The sequence below is a fragment of the Lissotriton vulgaris genome, chromosome 11 (assembly GCF_964263255.1).
Source record: "Lissotriton vulgaris chromosome 11, aLisVul1.2, whole genome shotgun sequence".
Lineage (NCBI taxonomy): Eukaryota > Metazoa > Chordata > Amphibia > Caudata > Salamandridae > Lissotriton > Lissotriton vulgaris.
In genome coordinates, this window is record NC_141699.1 from 10,456,177 (window position 1) to 10,475,928 (window position 19,752).

The 19,752-nt window shown below is 46.2% G+C and overlaps 1 protein-coding gene across 2 annotated transcripts in view; it reads right to left on the reverse strand.

Moving 5' to 3' along the window:
- EP400 (E1A binding protein p400) overlaps window positions 1-19,752 on the reverse strand; it is a 657,563-nt gene that overhangs the window by 147,951 nt on the left and 489,860 nt on the right. For both annotated transcript variants that reach the window (XM_086942653.1, XM_086942654.1), the window contains 3 exons: window positions 10,196-10,252; window positions 8,872-8,950; window positions 6,350-6,553 (listed from right to left, as the gene is read on the reverse strand). In XM_086942653.1, the coding sequence (XP_086798779.1) occupies window positions 6,350-6,553; window positions 8,872-8,950; window positions 10,196-10,252 (340 nt within the window). The remainder of the gene's footprint in view (window positions 1-6,349; window positions 6,554-8,871; window positions 8,951-10,195; window positions 10,253-19,752) is intronic.

Consider the following 19,752-nt stretch of genomic DNA (forward strand, 5'->3'; position numbering starts at 1 on the left):
TTGATAATGTTGTCCTTCCACTACAAACCTTAGGTATTTCCTGTGGGCTTTGTGAATTGGGATATGAAAGTAAGCGTCTTTTAGATCCAGTGTAGAAAGAAAGTCCCCTTTCTTCAGTAAAGGGAGTACCTGTTGGAGCGTGACCATGTGGAAATGTTCCGAATTTATGTATGCATTGAGAGGTCTTAGGTCTAAGATTGGTCTTAGGGACCCATCTTTTTTGGGGATTAGGAAGTATAGAGAGTATACTCCTGTCCCTTGTTGATGTTTTGGAACCTTCTCTATTGCATGCTTTTGTAGAAGTGCTAGTACTTCTTCCTTTAACAATGTCATATGATCTTGACTCATTGGACGCTGTTTGGGGGGAATGTTTGGTGGGGTAGCTGTGAGTTCTAGGCAATAACCATGTTGGATAATCTGTCTCACCCACTTGTCTGATGTGATGTTTTCCCAGACAGGTAGGAACTGTGATAGACGTCCCCCGACCGGTGTTATGTGGTCTGGGGGAAGTTCTATGAAGTCACTGTTTTGGGGTTGAGGCGTTGCGGTTGTTATTATTTCCGCGGCCTCTACCCTTGTTGTTGTTACCCCTGTAACTACCTCTTGAATTACCTTTGGGTGATGTAGGTGTGAAAGAGGTGGATTGCTGATTTGTTCCTGTATTTTTTGAGCCTCCTCTATAGGTGGTCTACGAAAGGAACCTCTTTGTGTTGGCTGTTGCAATGCTCCCATTGACTTAGCCGTTTCTGTATCTTTGTTCATTTTTTCTAAGGTCTCATCTGTGCTTGAGCCAAAAAGTGTTTTTTGATCAAAGGGTTGGTTCAATAAAGACGTTTGTACCTCCTGTTTGAATCCTGAGATTCTAAGCCATGCATGTCTCATTAACATGACACTGGTGTTGATGGATCTTGCTGCAGTGTCTGCTGCGTCTAGGGCGCACTTAATGGAAGTATTAGTTATTATCTTTCCTTCCTGTATTAACTGATCTGCCTTTTTCTGATGTTCTTTGGGGAGATGTGTGATGAGTTTTTCTAATTCATCATAATGTGCCCTGTCATAATGTGCAAGTAGTGCCTGTGTATTGGCTATACGCCAGCTATTTGCCGCTTGTGATGCTACTCTCTTGCCTGATGCATCTATTAATTTTGACTCTTTATCAGGTGGAGGAGCCTCTCCTGTAGATAATGAGTTCGCTCTTTTACGAGCGTTTGAAACTACAAGCGAGTCCAGAGGTACCTGTCCTTTGATAAATATTGGATCCTTTGGAGCCGCCTTATATTTTTTATCAATTCTTGGGTTTAACACCCTAGCCCTCACTGGGTCTTTGAATATTTCTTCTGTGTGACTGAGAAGACCCTTCAGCATAGGAAGAGTACCTGCTGTTCTTTGTGCATTAGGTAGCGTCTCTAATAGGAAGTCCTCTATTAGAGGTTCTGTATGTATATCTACTTTATGATATTTTGCTGCCCTATTAATGAGCTGTACAAACCCTGTGTTATCATCAGGTGGTGAAGGCTTTGAGGGATATAACTCTGGGTCGTTATCATCTGATCCTACGTTATAATTTTCCCATGGGTCATCCTCATCTGGGATAGTTTCATCATCCCCTTGAGGTTCTCTCTCCCCTGGATCACTGTCTACATCAGACTGAGGTGTAGATGGTCTTGGTGTAGAAGGTGCAGGAATATTTGGCATAGTGTGAGGAATAGGAGAAGAGGGTGTGACTTTAGGTCGAGGAGAAGTAGGAGGAGTTGTATTTGTCCCCAGTGTTCTCTTTTTTGAAGGAAGAGATTTGTCTTCTATCTGTTCATTCTTCCTCTTCTTCGTCACTACTTTGCCAGTTTGCGGATCTATAAACCAAATCTTTTGTTTGGGATCTGCCTGCTGCTCCTGTATCGGTACCGAAGGCCTTGGTTCCGAAAGGGGCTTTTGTTTTCGATCGTCAATGTTCGGTGTTTTCGGCACCGAGTGTTTACTCGATTCCGACTTCTTCGGTGTCGAGTGAGTCTTCGACGTCGAATCATGTTTCTGTTTCGACATGGAATGTTTCGATGCCGAGCTTTCCCTTGCATGAAGCTTCGGCGTCGAAGTCGATGTCGACCGTTTCTCGGATCCGACATGGTGGGAGACCGAGTGTTTCGGTTTCAGTTTCGGTTTCGTTGCCGGGCCCGAAGGCGGGGCGTCAGAAACTTTTTTCTGCGGTTTGACCGGGCTCGAAGGCGGGGTCGTTACCACACGGGGTCGGTTTTTTGGTAAGGGGACGTCGTCACTCACGGTTTGTTGTACGTCGAATTCTTCGACATACGACTCGTCCCCTTCCAACCCCGACTGATCTTCATGATCTTCTTCTTCATCGAGGTGCTGGTCTTCGAACAGCTCCGGGATCGCCTCCGACTGCATTCTGGAAACCTCGTGTCTCCGAGCTCGACGGTTTCTAATCGTCGACTTGGAGGAGAATGCTGCGCAGGCTTCGCAGTCCCTGGACTCGTGTTCAGGAGATAGGCAGAGGTTGCACACCTCGTGTAGGTCCTTGTGTGGGAACTTAGCACCACACGTTGGACATTTCTTGAATGGAGTCCTTTCCATGGACTCCGGGCTTGACTGCGCCGCGAAAGGTCTCCTGTTCGTCGACGTAGATCAAAGTTTTTTCTTCGATGTTGAAGTCGAAACGCGCCGGAATGGAAATGAAACGTGTTCGATAACAATACCGTCGAATTGGAAAGGGAAAACGCGCCGATAAGTCACTTCTTCTCGAAGTCGATCTGGAGCGTCTCAATCCTCATCCGAACCCGATGGCGGAAAAAACCAATCTAAGGATGGAGCCGATGCCCATGCGCACTACCAATCAAAGGAGGAGTCACCAAGATACAAAAGACTCTCCAAGAGAAAAACAAAGTGCAATCATCCGAGCCCAACACCAGATGGCGATCTATTCATAATGTACCATCTGCAGCCCATATGCCTTGAACATGTATTTATTCTAAACACAACCCCTTTGCACTTTTTATGAGGTCAGAGGTAAAAGTACAATACAAGGAACTTAATTAGCATACGATAAGTTGCACAGTATACGATTTGCCCTAGGGGCATCACAAACCAAATATACTGTAATAGTGGTATAAGAACCACGTGAGGATAGAAAGCAGGCCTAGGGCCTGTGGAATCGCTGGGGCTACTCAGAACAACCAAAGGTTAGGATGTAGGAGGCCCACGGGAGATGCGTGCAGTGTCTAAACACAGCAGCGGTTTACCATTGAATTTCTACGGGAAACGAACAAGTTACAATTTTAAAGATTAAGGGTACAAGGAGGTGAACTGCGATGGAACCCTTTTAGACTAGGACACTTGGAGAGTCAATACCCACGGGAGCACTGGAGTACTCGTGTTACCTCACCCAGGGAAGCCAAGTGCATAGATGTCTTTGCGTGTCGGGTTTCGGTCTCGATTCCAATGGAGAACTGCGAAGAAGTGCTGCAGGCGACCAGAGGAAAAGTGTCTGGGTGGATCGGAGATGTGAAGAACCTGAAAGCAGAGGACACAGGGTCTGGGCCACTAGCCAGTGACCAGGGCGGCGATAGGAAGATGCCACCAGATGTCGGGTGATTTCAGGTGAAAAGGTGAAGTTTGTCTCTTCAGCCACGAGGTCCAGGAAGCATCGACGACGACCAGGAGCTGGATTCGAGCTGTCCCACCAAGGATCTAGTTGACTGCGGTATCGGTATCCGGACTGGACCCAACAAGCCTTGGCAAATGCAACTCAGGCAGGATGTTGAGATTGGCTTCGGTGCAGACCAGCAAGGTCTAAGGACCTTCTCCTTTGCAGGGAAGTTGGGGCAAGCCTGGAGCAACCAGGAAAGCAAGTTGATTCAAGGATTGGTCTTCTTGGGGGCTCACTAGCCAACTGACTACGAACCGCGAGGAAGCGTCGAGCGGAAATGCACAATGTGGGTCCACGGGACACTCGTGGAGTGTGGGCCTCCGAGCTTCGGTGCAAAAGGTGCTCGGGCTGGGGCTTCAAGCACCCCAATGCACAACTTCGGGATACCTCGGGAAGTCAATGCAGGTAGCAAAATGCAGGATGTCCAGGAGTTCCGGTCCAAAGTCCCTCGTGTCCACCACAGGTCTCAGCTTTGCTGGGAGCACAGGTCAGCGTCAGAGATGTCTGGAAGTCCGTGTCCTGAGTCGCAGATTCTTTGGGATCCGGCGGGAGCCTCGAAAATGCAGACCGGCAAAGATGCTGTTGGTGCCTGTTTGGACAGGGTGGTCACTTCTTGACCACATGGGAGCTTTCTTCCGTCTTCCAGCCGAAATGGAATGTCGAAGGTCCAGGATATATGTTGCAGAGTTTTGTCCAGGGTAATCTAAAGTCCTAGGGACTGGGGTTCTATACTTATAGTAAGTTCAGGGGTTGCACTAACTCTAAGGTCCCTCCTATGGGTGGACCCGGAGAGGGGGTGGGTACACCTCTTACACTTTGCTCAGTTTCACGCCAGAGCTGGGACTGAGCGCCCCAGCGACCGGTTTGAACTGGGAAATGCATGGAGCACCTTGTGTGCCCCAGGCAGTGTCTGGAAAGCATTCACTAAATGCAGCCCTCCCTGCCCCAATACACGAAAGCCTGTCTGGGGAGGTGCCAGCACCTCTCTGGACAGGAAACCTATTGTCCAGGCCTCCCCTGCCGGGGTTTCGTCCAGCAGCTGGAGGGAAGACTTGTGTCTGTGGCAGCAGCCTCCATTTTGTGATTCTGGGGCTCTGTTAAACTTTAACCGGGTTTACCAGTAACTACATGTCTTCTTCCTCTAGAAGGGGGGGATGCTACCGCCGTGGCCAGAACTGGCAGGGGGTAGTATTCCAAAGTGTTTGACACCTTACACGACATGTTTTGATAAAGCCAAACCAAAGTTAGCATTAACCGCGAGGATTATAATGCACTTAAGAGTATATGGTATGGCTATATCATAGAACAGCGATAAGGAGATGGTTCTGAAAGCTGCAGAGGGGCTGAGCTCATGCTAGGGTACCCTCGCACATAAAACCAAGCACTCTGCCTCCAGGATTGTCAAGGCCTGCCATAGGAGTGACTTATAGGTTACTGTGTCTATATATAAGGTAGATATAGGTATACTATATCTAAGTAAGGGGTGATTACACCACCTTACCCAGGCGGTAAGAACAGACCTGTGGTGTCAGTTTGGAAGGCAAACCAGGGGTGCCACAATACATGCTGCAGCCCCTGGTAGGCCTAGGGTTCACCTATGCCCTGGGTACCTATGGTACACTATACAGGGGCTCACAAGGGTGACCCAGTAACCAATCTGGGATGTACCTAAAGTACATGGTATTAATTTAGAGAGAGAACAGCTAGGCTGTGGGCCTGATTAGCAGGACCACAGCCATACTAAAGTCGAAAAACCAGAGAATCACAGCAAAAAGTGGGAGTAACCATAGGAAGCAGACCCTACTCTCCTACAATAACTACCTACTTCTGCTACAGGTAACTGTAAATCAGAAAGCTGTGAAATATAAAAATGCAGCATTTCGATTACCTCTTAGCCAATCAAGTTACACCTGTGTGAATCACTGCCAGAAACTAAGACAAGCTGTACCTCAGCCACAGCAGCCTATGACTGCGATTGGTTATATACCACCATTCTATTCAGACTGAACACGGTTTAATTAAGTGAACCACAAAGAAATAATGGCAACTACCCTTCATGTGGCTTCCCACTACAAACAGTACCATGAACAAATAGTAGAACATATTGGTATTTAACAAAAAATCCCATTTGCTGGTTTAAAATACTCCTTTGCTAAGGAGGACAGATGGTCCTTTAAGAAGGAGAGTTTATATTCCAAGGGTGAGATTCTGATAAAGATTTCATGCTGAAGAAATTGTTAGCGTCAAATGTTAGGTCTTCAGAACGGATTTGTTTTCTAAACATCTAATTAGATCTGCACATGGACCACTGTAAGCATATTTGAGGGTGGCTTAGGGTTGAAAAAGCATAAATTTCCCAATTAAAAGATTATTCGTAAAAATAAGCTCATTTTATCTCTCACAAAGATGAGCTTTGAACGCTGAGACCAAAGGTGTGAACTTGTGGTCACACAAATCGTAGAATCACACAGTGTCATAAAATGAACCCAACAGGTGCAGATTGTATCAGGACATAAATGGAGTATTCTGGTTCTACCAACACAATCCATTTGTACACTGTCTAATTTAGTGCTTCTTGACTGTATCTACTCAGTGTCCCCATAGCTTCCCGACAGTCCGGAGCTGCTCTGATCACATGCTGTCACTTTCCATCTTTAGTTGCATTTCCATCTTTCATGAACATCTACTCACCAGAAGTGCTGTACTTGCCACGGTAGTCACTGCTGTCGGGACCTTCGCTTGCGGCTGTTGGACCACCTGTGGTTGAACCTGAGGCTGTGGCTGGACCTGAGCTTGCTGGACCGTTGCCTGGGGAGTTTGTTGTGGCTGCCCATTTTGCTGAGGCTGTGGGGGAGTACCAGTCTGTTGCTGAGCCCTTGTCTGCTCAGCCAGAGCCTTTGGAGAAAAAGAGACAAATGAAAAGCTTTCCTACCATTTTTCGCAGATGTCAATTGTAGGAAGCTGGCTCTGTATATACTATATCAAAGTAAGGCGTAGTGTGCACAGAGACCAGTGGAACCCTAAAGGTCGGCAGAGGTAAAAGTAGATAATACTTTACTCTCTATTTGTGGTAGTGTGGGCGAGCAGTAAGGTTTTATCAGAGGGTAGTGTTAAGCATTTATTGTACAAGCTTTGGCAAGAAATTATATCACACACTCAAAGACTGAACTTCGACCAATTTGTTTGTATATAAATATTATTTAGTTATTTTATTTCTAGACCCAAGCCAGGCCTGGAGCAGGTAAGTGAAATAATACTTTGCAAGCATTATGCAGTGAATTACAGATGGATGCAGGTTCAAATGCCGTTGGTTGATTCACAGGTAAGTCAACTGTTCAAAATTACTTCTCAGTTACTTTATAGATTACTGTGCACGTTACTTATTGGATTACTTTTTAAGTTACTTTTGCTAATCAGTGTGATATGTCTAGATATCACACTGAGACATTTCCTAGACAAGAGGTAAGTAATTCAGTTTGTACACATATGCAATTTTTCAAGGTTTCATACCAACCAACGTCACACAAAGGAATTTTAAAAGAAAAGCAGTCAATGTGATCCTTTGGGAGGAAATGAAGTTATCGGTTTACAGGCAAGTACTTGTTTGTGGGAGTTGGGTTGCTGGGGTTAGAACCAGGGTTTCCCCAGGTTCGAGGATGCACTCTCAAAGCACCCTCAGCTGCACTAGGGTGGCCGGGTGCAGAGTGCTGTGGCCCAGATCTACATCATACTCCCAGGCTGTTCCAGTAAAAGGACTACTTTCCTGCCCTTTGATCCAAACATGATTTTCATGCACTGCTGATTAAGTGGGGAATTTATACATTAAGGGGAATAAGGCATCCAAAACAGATGACCAGATGAGCGGCACAAATACATGAAAGACAAATCCATTCCATTTTACACCCAGGGGAAGGGGGAGAGGGCGGGGTGGGGAGACAAAAATACCAACTAAACCAGCCTGATCATAATGGTGCCAGAACACACCATTTAAACCTTCCAAGAGAGGTCTCTGTTTTCCTCATGAATGAGGATTGATGAATATTTCTTGCTGGGTCTGAATGACCAAATATTCCCAAGGGAAGGAATGAATATCAATTTGTTCTGTGCGGAGAGCTATGGAGTTGGAGGCATCAGCCCAAGTTGGGTAACAAGGATTGTTCATAACGCCCCACCCCACCTCATTCCTAAAAAAGCATGTGCACGGTCTGTGGTGGCAAGTCATAGAGGCAATGGCTGGCATCTAAAATTAGTTGGCAGAAAGTGACAAATCCCAAAGCACTTGAGGAGATGATTACAAATTATTTTGTATCAGGATATTTATTATCGCCAACACATCTCTCAATATTCAATATGATCTATGCACTCAAGAGGTTTTATGCTTTGGGATCTAAGATTCTTCTCTTGGTACAAACTCTGGTTGGCCTTCCATCCAGCAATGGCTTGGGTTAGCACTAGCATCAGAGGTTATTACCTCCTTGAATCAGTTTGTCTTTTCTCATCAGATTAAAGCAGCCATCTGACCCCATTTTGCTATTCTGGTCAGTTATACAGTTTTTTGTTTTTTTTACAGTGACAGTATGGCACAGAGTCACATCTTACACTAATCCCAAATTCAGAAAGCTTTTCACAAGAAGCACCTCAACTTTAATTGCCCTTTAACTCCATAGCTGCTATTACACATTCCTTCCCAGTGCTGCGCTGTCCATTAGAACTAGTGCTGAATGGACGTTCAATGGTCGTGCGCAGCACTGGGGAGGTAGCGCTGCTGACGACCATTGGTCGTGCGCAGCACTTAAGGGGTTAACATTTCTGTTCTATGTACTGATCAGTAATGACAGCAGCAAAGAAGATACAATTCCAGAAAAAAGAAATTTACTGACAAGAAACATAAGAAAAGAAAAATGAAGTAAAAATGGTCCCATGGACAAGGACCAAAAACAAAGTACATTGTGCCCTAGAAAGGTCCAACTTTATAAAAATAACAAGTAATCACGTCTGTCTCAGACGGCAAACATGAAAGATGCTGCAGTCCCCTGATCCTGGCAAGTTTCAAGTAGGGAACTCAGGCAGGGTTTCACATTAAATGTCCCCCATATGACCATAAGGGGGTGGATAAATGTAGTAAAGCTTCAACAAAACATGTCCAACTTGAATCTAAACAAAAGCTTCACCAAACACAAGGCCTGTTTGTGAGACCAAGGAGGAAAACCCACCTTCTTCTCCTTGGCAATCCGCTCAGCACGGAGAGAGGCCACCTGGATTGGGGGAAGTGGCTTCTCGTATGTGATCCCGCTACAAGATAAAGTAGAAAATGGTGTCAGAAAAGATCTTCCAATGTCTGCAGACCAGACAGTAGGGGCTGAACTGACAAGCAGCAGGAATTCTGCATTTTCTAATAGAAGTCCTCCACACACTACTTCCCAGAGTCCATGACCCTAGACAGAAAAAAATAAGATCTCCATATTGACATAAGGGTCAGAATGCACATGCTCTGTGTAGATCCTGCAGCTTGGGGACTGAACGGCCTACTTCTCTGTGTTTCACTCCAAGGTGATCTTACCCTGCCTAGCCCACACACACACATCCGGTTTGTCCTCCCAGGACTTCTTTACTTCACACAAAGGGCATTCATGAAAGAGAACCCACATGGTGAAGCTAGAAACAGAATTTAAGAGAAAAGCTTCAGGATTAAAAAAAAAAGGGAAAAAAGTCAAGACACTTCAAAAAAATGAAAAAGGCATCATAAATTACTGAGCAAAACAAAAATAACCACAAAGAAATTACAGTTTTAAGCCAATATCAGTCTTAAAAATAAATGCTGTAATGTTAGTGGAGTCTTCTCAAGAGAACCAGAAAAACTAAGACTCTACACTACATGATGAGCATGCTTGCTGCCTCAGAATTTTTTAAAGGTGCATCTCCAAATTAGCACTATGTGTGTCCAGCCTATTAGAAGGGAGCGAGCATCTCCAGTTACACCTTGTCCAAGGCAAGCATACTCAGCCTGGTGTCTAAGCCTGCGCCCTTACACTGTATTTACTCAGACATTTATACAATGAGTCACAACCAATCTGAGGTTCCCGTCTTTTCCAGCAGATCCACTGACCGTGCACTTTAGACTTGGCTTTAGTCATGATACCTTGTGATGACCACCTAAAAGTATACAGAGGTTACAAATGAAGTTGTAAACCCTTAACAGTGCCCAATTTATTTAAATGAGTAGCACATAGGAAATTGTAAAGGAGAGAGAGATCCCTGGATCACAGGAAACAGCCACATGGACAGCAGGACAGCACCATTATTCTGAATTCCAAGTGCTTGGGGACAGGAGAAGTACTGGAAAGGCTCCATTAACAAATCACGTTGATCTCTTTGTTTCAATATCTCTCTAATAATTATGTAGCACATTTACCATGAAACTCTAGTTACACAGGTTGCTCATCGTTCAATAACACTCAAGTCAGTAGTCTGCTTTAGCTACCCAATGTAATAATGTTCATGTATATATACAGATGAAATAGAAGCATAATACCACACCTTTCGGCCAGCACAGAAGCATGCTTAGGATTCTTCTGGAATGGATTCATGCCCAGTCTGAAAACAATAGCAAAATGACAGATATTTGGTTCATTCTTTTAAATAACTCAAACAACACAAGTTGACCAAAGCAAAAATATTAGTTGAGCTTGTACCAAGAACAAGAAAACGGAGATTAAAACAATAACTGCTTCCCTGCGGGGCTATGCCTATGGATAAACCTACTTCATAAAAACCTAAAAAGCTAAACCTACTTCATAAAAACCTAAAAAGCAAAATTGCTTAATGCGGTTTTCTCAAAAAAACAAGTTTCTTTGTAAAAAAAAGAGAGACATCATAAAGTAATAATCTTACTATTCTGTATCAGGTACAGTTAGGTTACTTTAATTTAAACCTCAGCTCAGTCCTGGGTAGCTGTGGCAGAGAGCAGCCAAGCTTCACTCAAAGGAAACAAGTGAAAAGCATTTATCAGTACCAAAACAATGAATAATTTGAAAACACAATGAAAATACCACTCTAATTTATAAAAATAGAATACATTTTACTGAACAAATAGACTTTAAAAAGACAAAAATTGGATAAGGGAAATTGGAGATATGATTTCAGAGTTTCCTAGCACCAAAAAGAGCAAACAGCCAAACTTGGATATCTGGTTATGCTAGAGTGGTCAAAACTCAAAAGTGAAGGTAGAACTTCTTGGTGGAGGGGCGGGGAGCCGTATGGGTCCAACAGAGGGAGTGACAACAGCAGGGTGTTGCTGGGCATTGATCCCGAAGAAATCCTCCATGTTGGGAATGAGAATATGTTTCTAGAAGTTGAGCTGCTTTCAGTAGGGCAAGCAAGCCAGCTGAATCCGACAGGCAATGAGAAGGCTGCAGATGGTAGCCTCTGGTTCTGAAATGAAAAAGTTAAAAAATGTTTGCACGTGTCCTTTTTTGCAATCTTGAGGTCGAGAGAGTACACTTACACAAGCCAAGGGACCAGGACATTTAGGGAACCACTTGGTGAGTTCATACTCAATCTTGCAGAAGCCCCCACCTCCGTTTAGGGGGCCTGCCAACAGAGGATGCAGGTGACGTCGGGGAGTTCACGAGTAGCCACTCCACACTCAGTATCTTGAGGGCTTGGGGACCGCGCAGACACTTGGCCCACTTCGACACGGGCTGCTGTGCGGTGGTGCTTGGCGGCGTTGTGTTTTGTAAGGGCGGGAGTCCTCTTGGTCCTTTTGCTGTCTGCAGGATGCAGGGGACAGTTCTGCTGTCCCTTGGGAGGTCCTGGTTCCTGTGCGAAGGGCTAGCAGATCTCCCAGGTTTTGGGAACTGAGCAGCTGCAGGGCAAGTTGACTTTGGTGCACTAAGTGAAGTCAGCAGGCAGGCTGACAGGGTTGGTGCCAAGTCAGTTGCTGGGTGGTCTGTTCTTGTTGTGCGACTCCTCTTGTCAGTCTTGTTGCTTCAGGTCGTCCGGATCTGCTCGTCTGGTGCCAAGGACTCCCCTAAATACTAAATTTTGGGGCATTAGGGGAGTGTAGAGTAGTAGCCAATGGGCTACTGACCCTTGGGGTCACTAAGCCCCCTATATGCGCACTGCCTGTTGGAAATGGGCATAACCCTGTCCCAAAATTCCCAAGTATGCCATCACAAAGATGGGGACTTCAGAAAAATCGTGTCCACCTCAGTTTAACCCACCTTAGGGGTGATACTAGCCTGAGGGGGGCACGCCTACCTGATTAGCTAATTTTGCTGCATCTCTAGGCGAGTAGGGGACTCTGGACAAAGGGGGTCGGCTTCCTCTCCTGTGAGAGAACCAAGGCTTGGATCTCAAAGGCAGCAGCTCTTTGAAGCTTGCTAGCCTAGTGAGGCTAATCAGCAGGTAATCCTGTTTTAGGGGGTGCAACACCCTCTTCCTGGACAGGTTTTTGTTCTGGGTTTCCTGAAAGAACAAGCATTTTCAATGCAATAGGTCTCGCATTTATTAGAGTTTGAGCTATTGGCATTGTAAATGACAATGCCTTTTATTTATGTGTTGTTTTTAAAACAGATATAAAAGACCATGTCATTTACAATGCTGATAGCTTAAACTCTTGCAAATGTGAGACCTATTTAATTGCAAATGTGTGCTTTAAAAAAAAAAAAAAAAAAAGAGAAGAAGAGGAGTGAGTCGGTCCTGGGAGGACAAACCAATTGGAGAAAATAGTGCCTCCATAAATACGGCTGAGGAATGGTTCTTGCGTTGTGGTGTCCTTGTGTAATTCATAGGTAAGCAGCTGAGGTGTGTACACTGTAGTTTTCTTTAGCTGCATGTGTACACCATCACCCATATTATACTGAATACTTTAACCTCAAAGTTGTGCATTAAAGGTACTAATTATAAAAATAACACACCTGATCCACACCCACATGCAAATTTTAAACAAATACAATACTACTCGTAGAGGAAAAAAAACCTACTGCCAATGTCAAGCTGAGGGGCAGCCATCAATCACCAAACAAGACATGCTCTACGTGATAAGAAGGTGTTCCTGAGACACGTCCTTCGTGATGGAAACGTCACTGCTTGACATGGTGAACTTAAAAGTTATAAAAGTTTTTTTGTCACGGGGATAAAAGTAAATGTAAGTTCCAAGTGCAGTTCATAAAATAATACAAAACTTTACTAGGGGGTGGTGGTGGGGGCATCAGAACATGCTGTGATGGGTGCAGTTTGGACATGGCGTGTGACAAGTGCCATGAACCTCTTCTGTACTAAGACTGCAAGATAAGTGGACCGGAAGAGAGTGCGCACTTGAGGCGTCGAAACCCGTGTCAGGAAGTAGGAAAGAATGATGTTTAAGGGGTGTTGGTGGGTTGGAATGGCAGCTGGGGAGGCGGTGGCGACAGCTCACAGGAATGCGCAGTAAGATAAAAGTGGATTATCACTGCCTACTGGAGCCCTGTAAACTCACACAGTCTGATAATCACCAACAAATCAATGCCATTTTTAACCAAACCTAGAGGCAGAGTGGTGGCCTCACACATGTCTGCCATGGGCTGTGCGCTGCCGCTGAACGCCTCCTCTGTCTTTTGTATCCACCTAGATGCACTCGGCGAGACTGCTCCTGTGCAAACACACGAGCTATCTCTGTGTGTGGAAAAGGCTACTCTCATGAGATGGGCGCAAATCACGTAATAAAAACCCTGCCATCTAGCCATCCAAACTATCTAACCATTGTAACAACTAACCATCCACCTCCCTCCTCCCCTAAATTGCTCCTCACATACCCAACGCCAAACACAAACTCTCCGTACTCTCCGCACTCCAGGTTTCGCCCGCTCGCTGCATATTTAAATTAGGGAGGGAGCCCGCCCCTCGTGTGCCTTTAATTCACCACCGCAGCCCAGGAGTTTGTTAAAGTCCCCGCCGGGCCGCCGCGCTGCCTGCGACGACCCGGAAGCGGTTGGGCAGCCGGCCAATCCCATCGCGGCCCCAACCGGAAGTCCCGCCCCATCGCGGAGAGAGAGAGAGAGCCACGAAGGCTCTGATTCAGTCCCGGTCCCGAGATGGGGGACCGGGGGAAGAGCGGCCGGGCGCATGGGGAAGGCGGGGCTCTCATGTGGTGAGAGAGCCCCGCAAAGCGCTACCGCCGCCTGAGAGGCAGAACCGCCGCCGAGCACCGCCAGAACAGGTGAGTGTGTTGAGGGAGAGGAGGGGTGAGTGGGGGTGGGGTGTACGCGCGTGTGTCTGTTTGAGTGTGTCTGTGCATGCGTCTGTCTAACTGTGTGCGCGTGTGTCTGTTTAAGGGGGGGTGCGTGTGTGTATGCAGTGTGTGTATGTGCGCATGCGTGAGTGAGGCTTTCTTTGCGCATGGGAATACGTGCGCGCTCACGAGGTACAATCTCCGGCAGGAGAAGCTCGTGACAGTCTGCTGTCCACATTCCCCCAAAAGTGATTACATAAGTTGTCTCGCCCTAGACAGCAAAAGCTTCGCTTTTGCTTTCGTCTAGGCGAGACCTAAAAAGTCTCTCATCTAAGGAGGTCAGAACAGTGTCTTACGTGGCAGACTGGCAGAAAGCAGCTAAGGAGCACACCAGAGGCTGGTAGGTATTCAGGGGGCACCTCTAAGGTGCCTTCTGGGTGCATGTATTGGTAAATCCATCACTGGAATCAGTGTGGTTTATCAATACGAGACGTTAGATACCAAGCATCCCTATCTTCAGTGAAGTCATCATGTAGCTGGGGAACTCGATTTTACCAGTGTCCAGCACATGTTTTAAAATGGCTTCCCTGGTCTCTTGTACAGGCAGCAATAGGACTGCCCAGCACAGGGGGATATCCACTAATGCAGGTACGCCTCACATGTAATATTCAGCACACTGCTTTATGGTTGTCAGGCTTGCTGTAGGGATGTCCCACAAATATTACATGCAATGTGTGACATGTTGTGTTTTCACTTTTGTCTGCACCAACACACACAGCCTACAATGGCAGCTTTGCATGTGCTTGGTGAGGTGTCCCTTAGGGAGGGACAATTCGTGCTGTTGCACTTATGGACTCTCTTTAGTATCTCAGGGCCTAGGTACCAGGGGTACCATTTACTAGGGACTTACAGAGGGTGCTAAAGGTTTTGCCAATTGGGGAACAATTGCCCAGTTTTAGGAAAGAGCTCTGGCACTGGAGACCTGGTTAGCAGGAACCCAGTGCACTTCTAGTACAAATCACATTAGTTACCAGGCAAAGTGAGGGTGACAATGTCAAAAATTGATACTTTCCTACACTAACCAATAGGAAAAACATTTCCAGGTGCAATCCTACACACTTTGACATAATTACCTGGGGGTTTAGCCCTAAACAATCCCTCAGTGCTCTGTTCTGCCAAACATCAACACAATGGAATCTTTCTCCTTTGGCCAGAGTTCTTTGGGGTGAAGCCACATGACAAATGGGGTCTACAGGGTCACAACCATGTTGGTTGGGGTAGTTTCTGTGAGAAAGTGCCTTTCTTGCATGGTGTGCCACACTTTTTGCTGAACTGCTGATGTGCTATGACTGAGTGTGCCCTGGGCTCCTGACAACCAGGTAACCAGGGCCTGTGTCCCTTCCCTAAAACTGTATTGAAACAAAACCCAATTGGCATCTCTGGCCATGTATCAGCCCTTAGTAAATGGTACCCTAGGTGCCCAGGGCCTGGTGACCAGGAAAGACCCATAAGGGCTCCAGCACTTATTGTGCCACCCTTAGGGGCTCTGTACCCTGATACTCACACACTGCCTTTGTCTAAGTACAGAACTAAACAGAGAGTCGACATGGCACACCGCCCTGTGTGCCATGCCCACAGAACCCACTGCCCTGGCATACTTCAGTCACCCCTCTAGCTGAGTGCCCTATGCCAGTGGTGTGGGCACAGGTGCATGAGCCCTGTGCCCCTACAGTACCCAGAGCCATTCATGGGCACTATAAGTGCAGTGATGCCATTAAGAGTATATGGTGATGGGAGGTTGCCATTACGAACTCCACAGCACCATAATGGCTACAATAAAGGTACCAAACTTCTCAGCACATTAAACCTGCACTGATGCCAGAGTGGGATTTAATGTAAAATGCACCAGAGGGCATCTTACATCTAACTTACAATCCTCGTCTGGTCTGAGTGGCTGCAGAGGCTGCCACACAGCAGACATGTGGCTGGACCCCTGGGTGGAGAGCCCCCCGCTCTCCTGGGCCTGCAACAATGCACATCCTGGGCAAGGTGCTAGGTCTCCTCCCCCAGGATGGGCAGGGGGAAGCTTCAAAGGCATGCCGCCTCTGTAAGCTTCTCCAGACCATTTGCTGTACTCAGCAACTGGCCCCCACCAGTTCCAACCCCCACTTTGGAGGGAAGACTGGCAGGAAACCCTACGGCAGGAAGGGGGGTGTGCCAGCCTATGCCAACCCCACCCCTCCGGTGGGAGAGGCGAGGTGAAGCACGACCCTGGGCACCGGCCATCTTGAAGATGGGGAGCCTGCCCAATCACAGCTAGGCTCCTGCCCCCCTACCTGTAACACCCCTAAATTCAGTATTTAGAGGCACCCTGAACCTTCCTTCCTCAGATCCCGATAAGAAAAGAAGAAAGAAGATCAAGAAGAAGACGACCCGTCATGTAGCTGCTAACAACAGGACGACGCCCACTGACTTGGCCCCAGCCCTACTGGCCTGTCGATCCTGGAACCAGCTCCTGCTTAATCCCGGTGACTCCTGCGGACAGCAACCTTGGGACACCCAGAGAACCTGCCTGCCTTGATCCTTTTAAAGACTGGGACTCCCATAAGCAGAGGCTTTGCTTCAACAACCACCCCAGGAAGCTCAAGACCTGCACACTCTCCACCCGCCAAGCCTGGCCTGTGCCGGAGTGAATCAAGACCCTGAGGACGTCCCCCCGACGATTCTGACTTGGAATCCAGTGCCCAAGGACCCTCCTCGATGACCCCGACGACGCCTGCAGCCTCAGGACAAAGGACCCCTCAGACCTCAAAAGACAACCCTGCACCCGGCGCCCCACGGCCCCCTGTGCCCAACTCCTGGGTGCCTACCTATCCTCCAAGATCCCAACTTACCCCTCGAAGTGTTGGTCGCACCTGAGGATCCTCCGTCCCCGAGCCTGCAGCCTTTGTTCCCTGTTCAAGATCGTCATTGAATAACATTGAGCGCCTGACGGCTCAAAAGCACCCTTCACCCAGCCGCCCTAGTGCCCCTGGCAGTGCAACCTTTGTCCTATCCCCATTTGCCCTGAGCAAGTGACCAGGAGCCCAGCTCCCACAGCCAGCAGTGTGGCCTGCTAGCCAGTAGCCACCAACCGGAGGCCCCCTGCTCCTCATTGGATAACATTGGGCCTAACTACCTCTGCACCCGGCTGCCCCTGTGCCGCTGAGGGTGAACCAACTGTAACCTACCTGACCCTGGGGTACCCCTGAGTCTATGCCCAGGACCCTAACTTCCCCAGTCGAGTACTCACCTGGAAATCAGTAACTCATTTACCTGCCATTGGATAACATTGACTGGTTTGACTCGAAAAATCTTCGAAGTGTGAAGTTTTGAAAACTTAAAATATTCCCATAAAATCAACTAAATTCCGAAGTACTCACCTGTGATCAGGAGAGAAGTTAGTACTGCATCTTGTAGCCCAGTACTCAACCGCAAAAGTAATCCTAGTCTGGTTTAATAATAACTTGAATTTTCTCCATAGGAATCCATTGTGTGCTTTTCTGTGAAATTTCTTTCAAGTGTCTACTTTTGAAAACTTGAAATATTCTTTAAAAATCATACCAAATACTGAAACGTACTTACTTACCTGTTTTATGTTGAGACCCCAGTGCTGGCCCTTGGAGCCCAGTAATGGATTACAAAAGTAACGAGATCGTACTTTAACTGCAATCTGAATTTTCTCCCATTGGATAACATTGCCAGATTTTCATTGAAAAGTTTCCAAGTGTGAACTTTTAAAATAGCTTTATATTCCTTAAAAACCACTGCAATAACCAAAACGTTTTTACTAAACTGTTTTCAGCTAAGATCCCAGGACTGAATTTAGGACCAGTCCTGGAACTACCAGAGTAATCTACAAAGTAATCAGCTGTATCTATATAGAAAAACCCATTGAGCTCAATGTTAAATTGTGTTTAGAATTGTGTTGCCTACTGCAACCATTGTACCTATTGTGTTTACAAAGTTTATTGCCTCTTTGCAAAGTAATTACATGAGTACTCATATCGCGAAAAGTATATTTTGATACCCGTTGGTTCTAAAAATAAAACCACTATATCTTTTGATATAAAAACAATTGGCCTGGAGTTCAGTCTTTGAGTGTGTGAAACCTTTTGCTGACTGAGTGGGTACAACAAGTGCTTTACACTGTCCTCTGGTACTGCCTTACTGCTCGATCAAGCTACTACTTTTGAGAGTAAGGTCACACCTGACTTTAACCTCTGTTATACCTCTGGGGTTTGTGGACTCTATACACACTGTACCTTATCTTAGTCCAGTATATATAGAGCCACTTTCTCACAGTTTTCCCCTGGTGTTATGGGCCCATCCTACTACAGCCCTGCAAACCTAAACAAGTACGCCCTACCTGCCCACAACTCTCAAGATAACGAAGGTGAGCAGTCAATGGATTCTCAGGAAGGTACAATGGGGGGGGTACAGACTCAGAACTTAGTCATACAATGGACAGTAAGCCCAGTGTTTATCTTAGTAACAAGCAAAGTTTTTTAATTTCACAGTAAATTAGAATACTACACACAGTAATGGAGATTCCGGTATAGGGTTCAATTAATATACAACTTAGGGGCTCCAGCTAAATTCTACAGTTGGCACACCAACTACAGAGCTCTAGCAGCAATAAAAAGGCCACCAGGTCTGGAGCAGAGCAGGTTCTGGGCCTCAGAATCATCACCGAGAGGCATTGTCATCATGCATGCAAGATTTGTGTGCTAGCTTGGCCAATGAAAAGGTCAGGATGCCAGTTTCACAAGCAGCTGAATGAAGCGGGCAAGGGACACACCTTTTGCATGTGGCATGTGCCCTACTATGGGGGGTGGGGCATTCCTGCCCCAATACCCTGGGATACCAGTGATGAGCTACGCCTCACAGAAGATTGCAAGTGCCATCACATACAACAAAAGCTGAACGCCACTTGGAACCTGTTGGTGTAAAATAACATTAATGGTAACTACCCGTTTCCAAATCTATTTATTGCTTTGTACAGTGCTGCAAGCCTTGGTCCACGGTAGTACAAGAAATGTGCAGTTCAAAGAATGTGGGCAATCAGTAGTCTATTAAAAATGATTGGTAAACAGACTGGCGTTAACTCAGGGGTAGAGGCTAAGTATGAGTCTTATGGAAAGAGTGACAGACACTTCATGCCTGAAGTGTGAAAACACCTATATAAATGTATGGCCATTTAAAAAATGTGGGTGGACAAACCGTGCATAAAATGGATCTAGAGGTCATCAATCTTGCTTCTCTCTCATTATGGACTAAAGGCAGAGTGCCAATAATGTTAAGAGGAGTTTAAATGCACTCCTCTTAGAAAACATGCAATTCGCGAGGTAAACTTTGTGTAACACATTTTACTTGAGACTCACAACCAACCAACTATCTCAGTGGAACTGAAGCACTGCGGTAATGATGTAAAATTCAATCCACTTCAACCTGAATATGTAATGAGGCTATTCTATCATTTCCTTTTACTATACAGCACAACCTGCTCACCGGGGCCCAGGGAAAAGATCACCAGATTCTTGCAACAGTCTCACAGAGCAACGGCTCTGAATTTGATAGATTTGCCTCAAAAACATTCATATGGGGTGCAGAGACACTGGCAAGCTTGCTGCGTAGAATGCATCTGTACAGTGAAAGGGTACACGAAGCAGTTGAAGATATTTTATGTTCTTCCAGCAGTGCTAGCCATACTAGTGGCTTAGGTAAGAGCAGTGACAACCATTAATGTCAAATACTCAATGTACTTATATGGCAAGGTTTGCACATAAAGTGTTTCAACGTCGGGCCTTCCAACCTTAAATTATTTTGAAGGCTTTGGCCAACA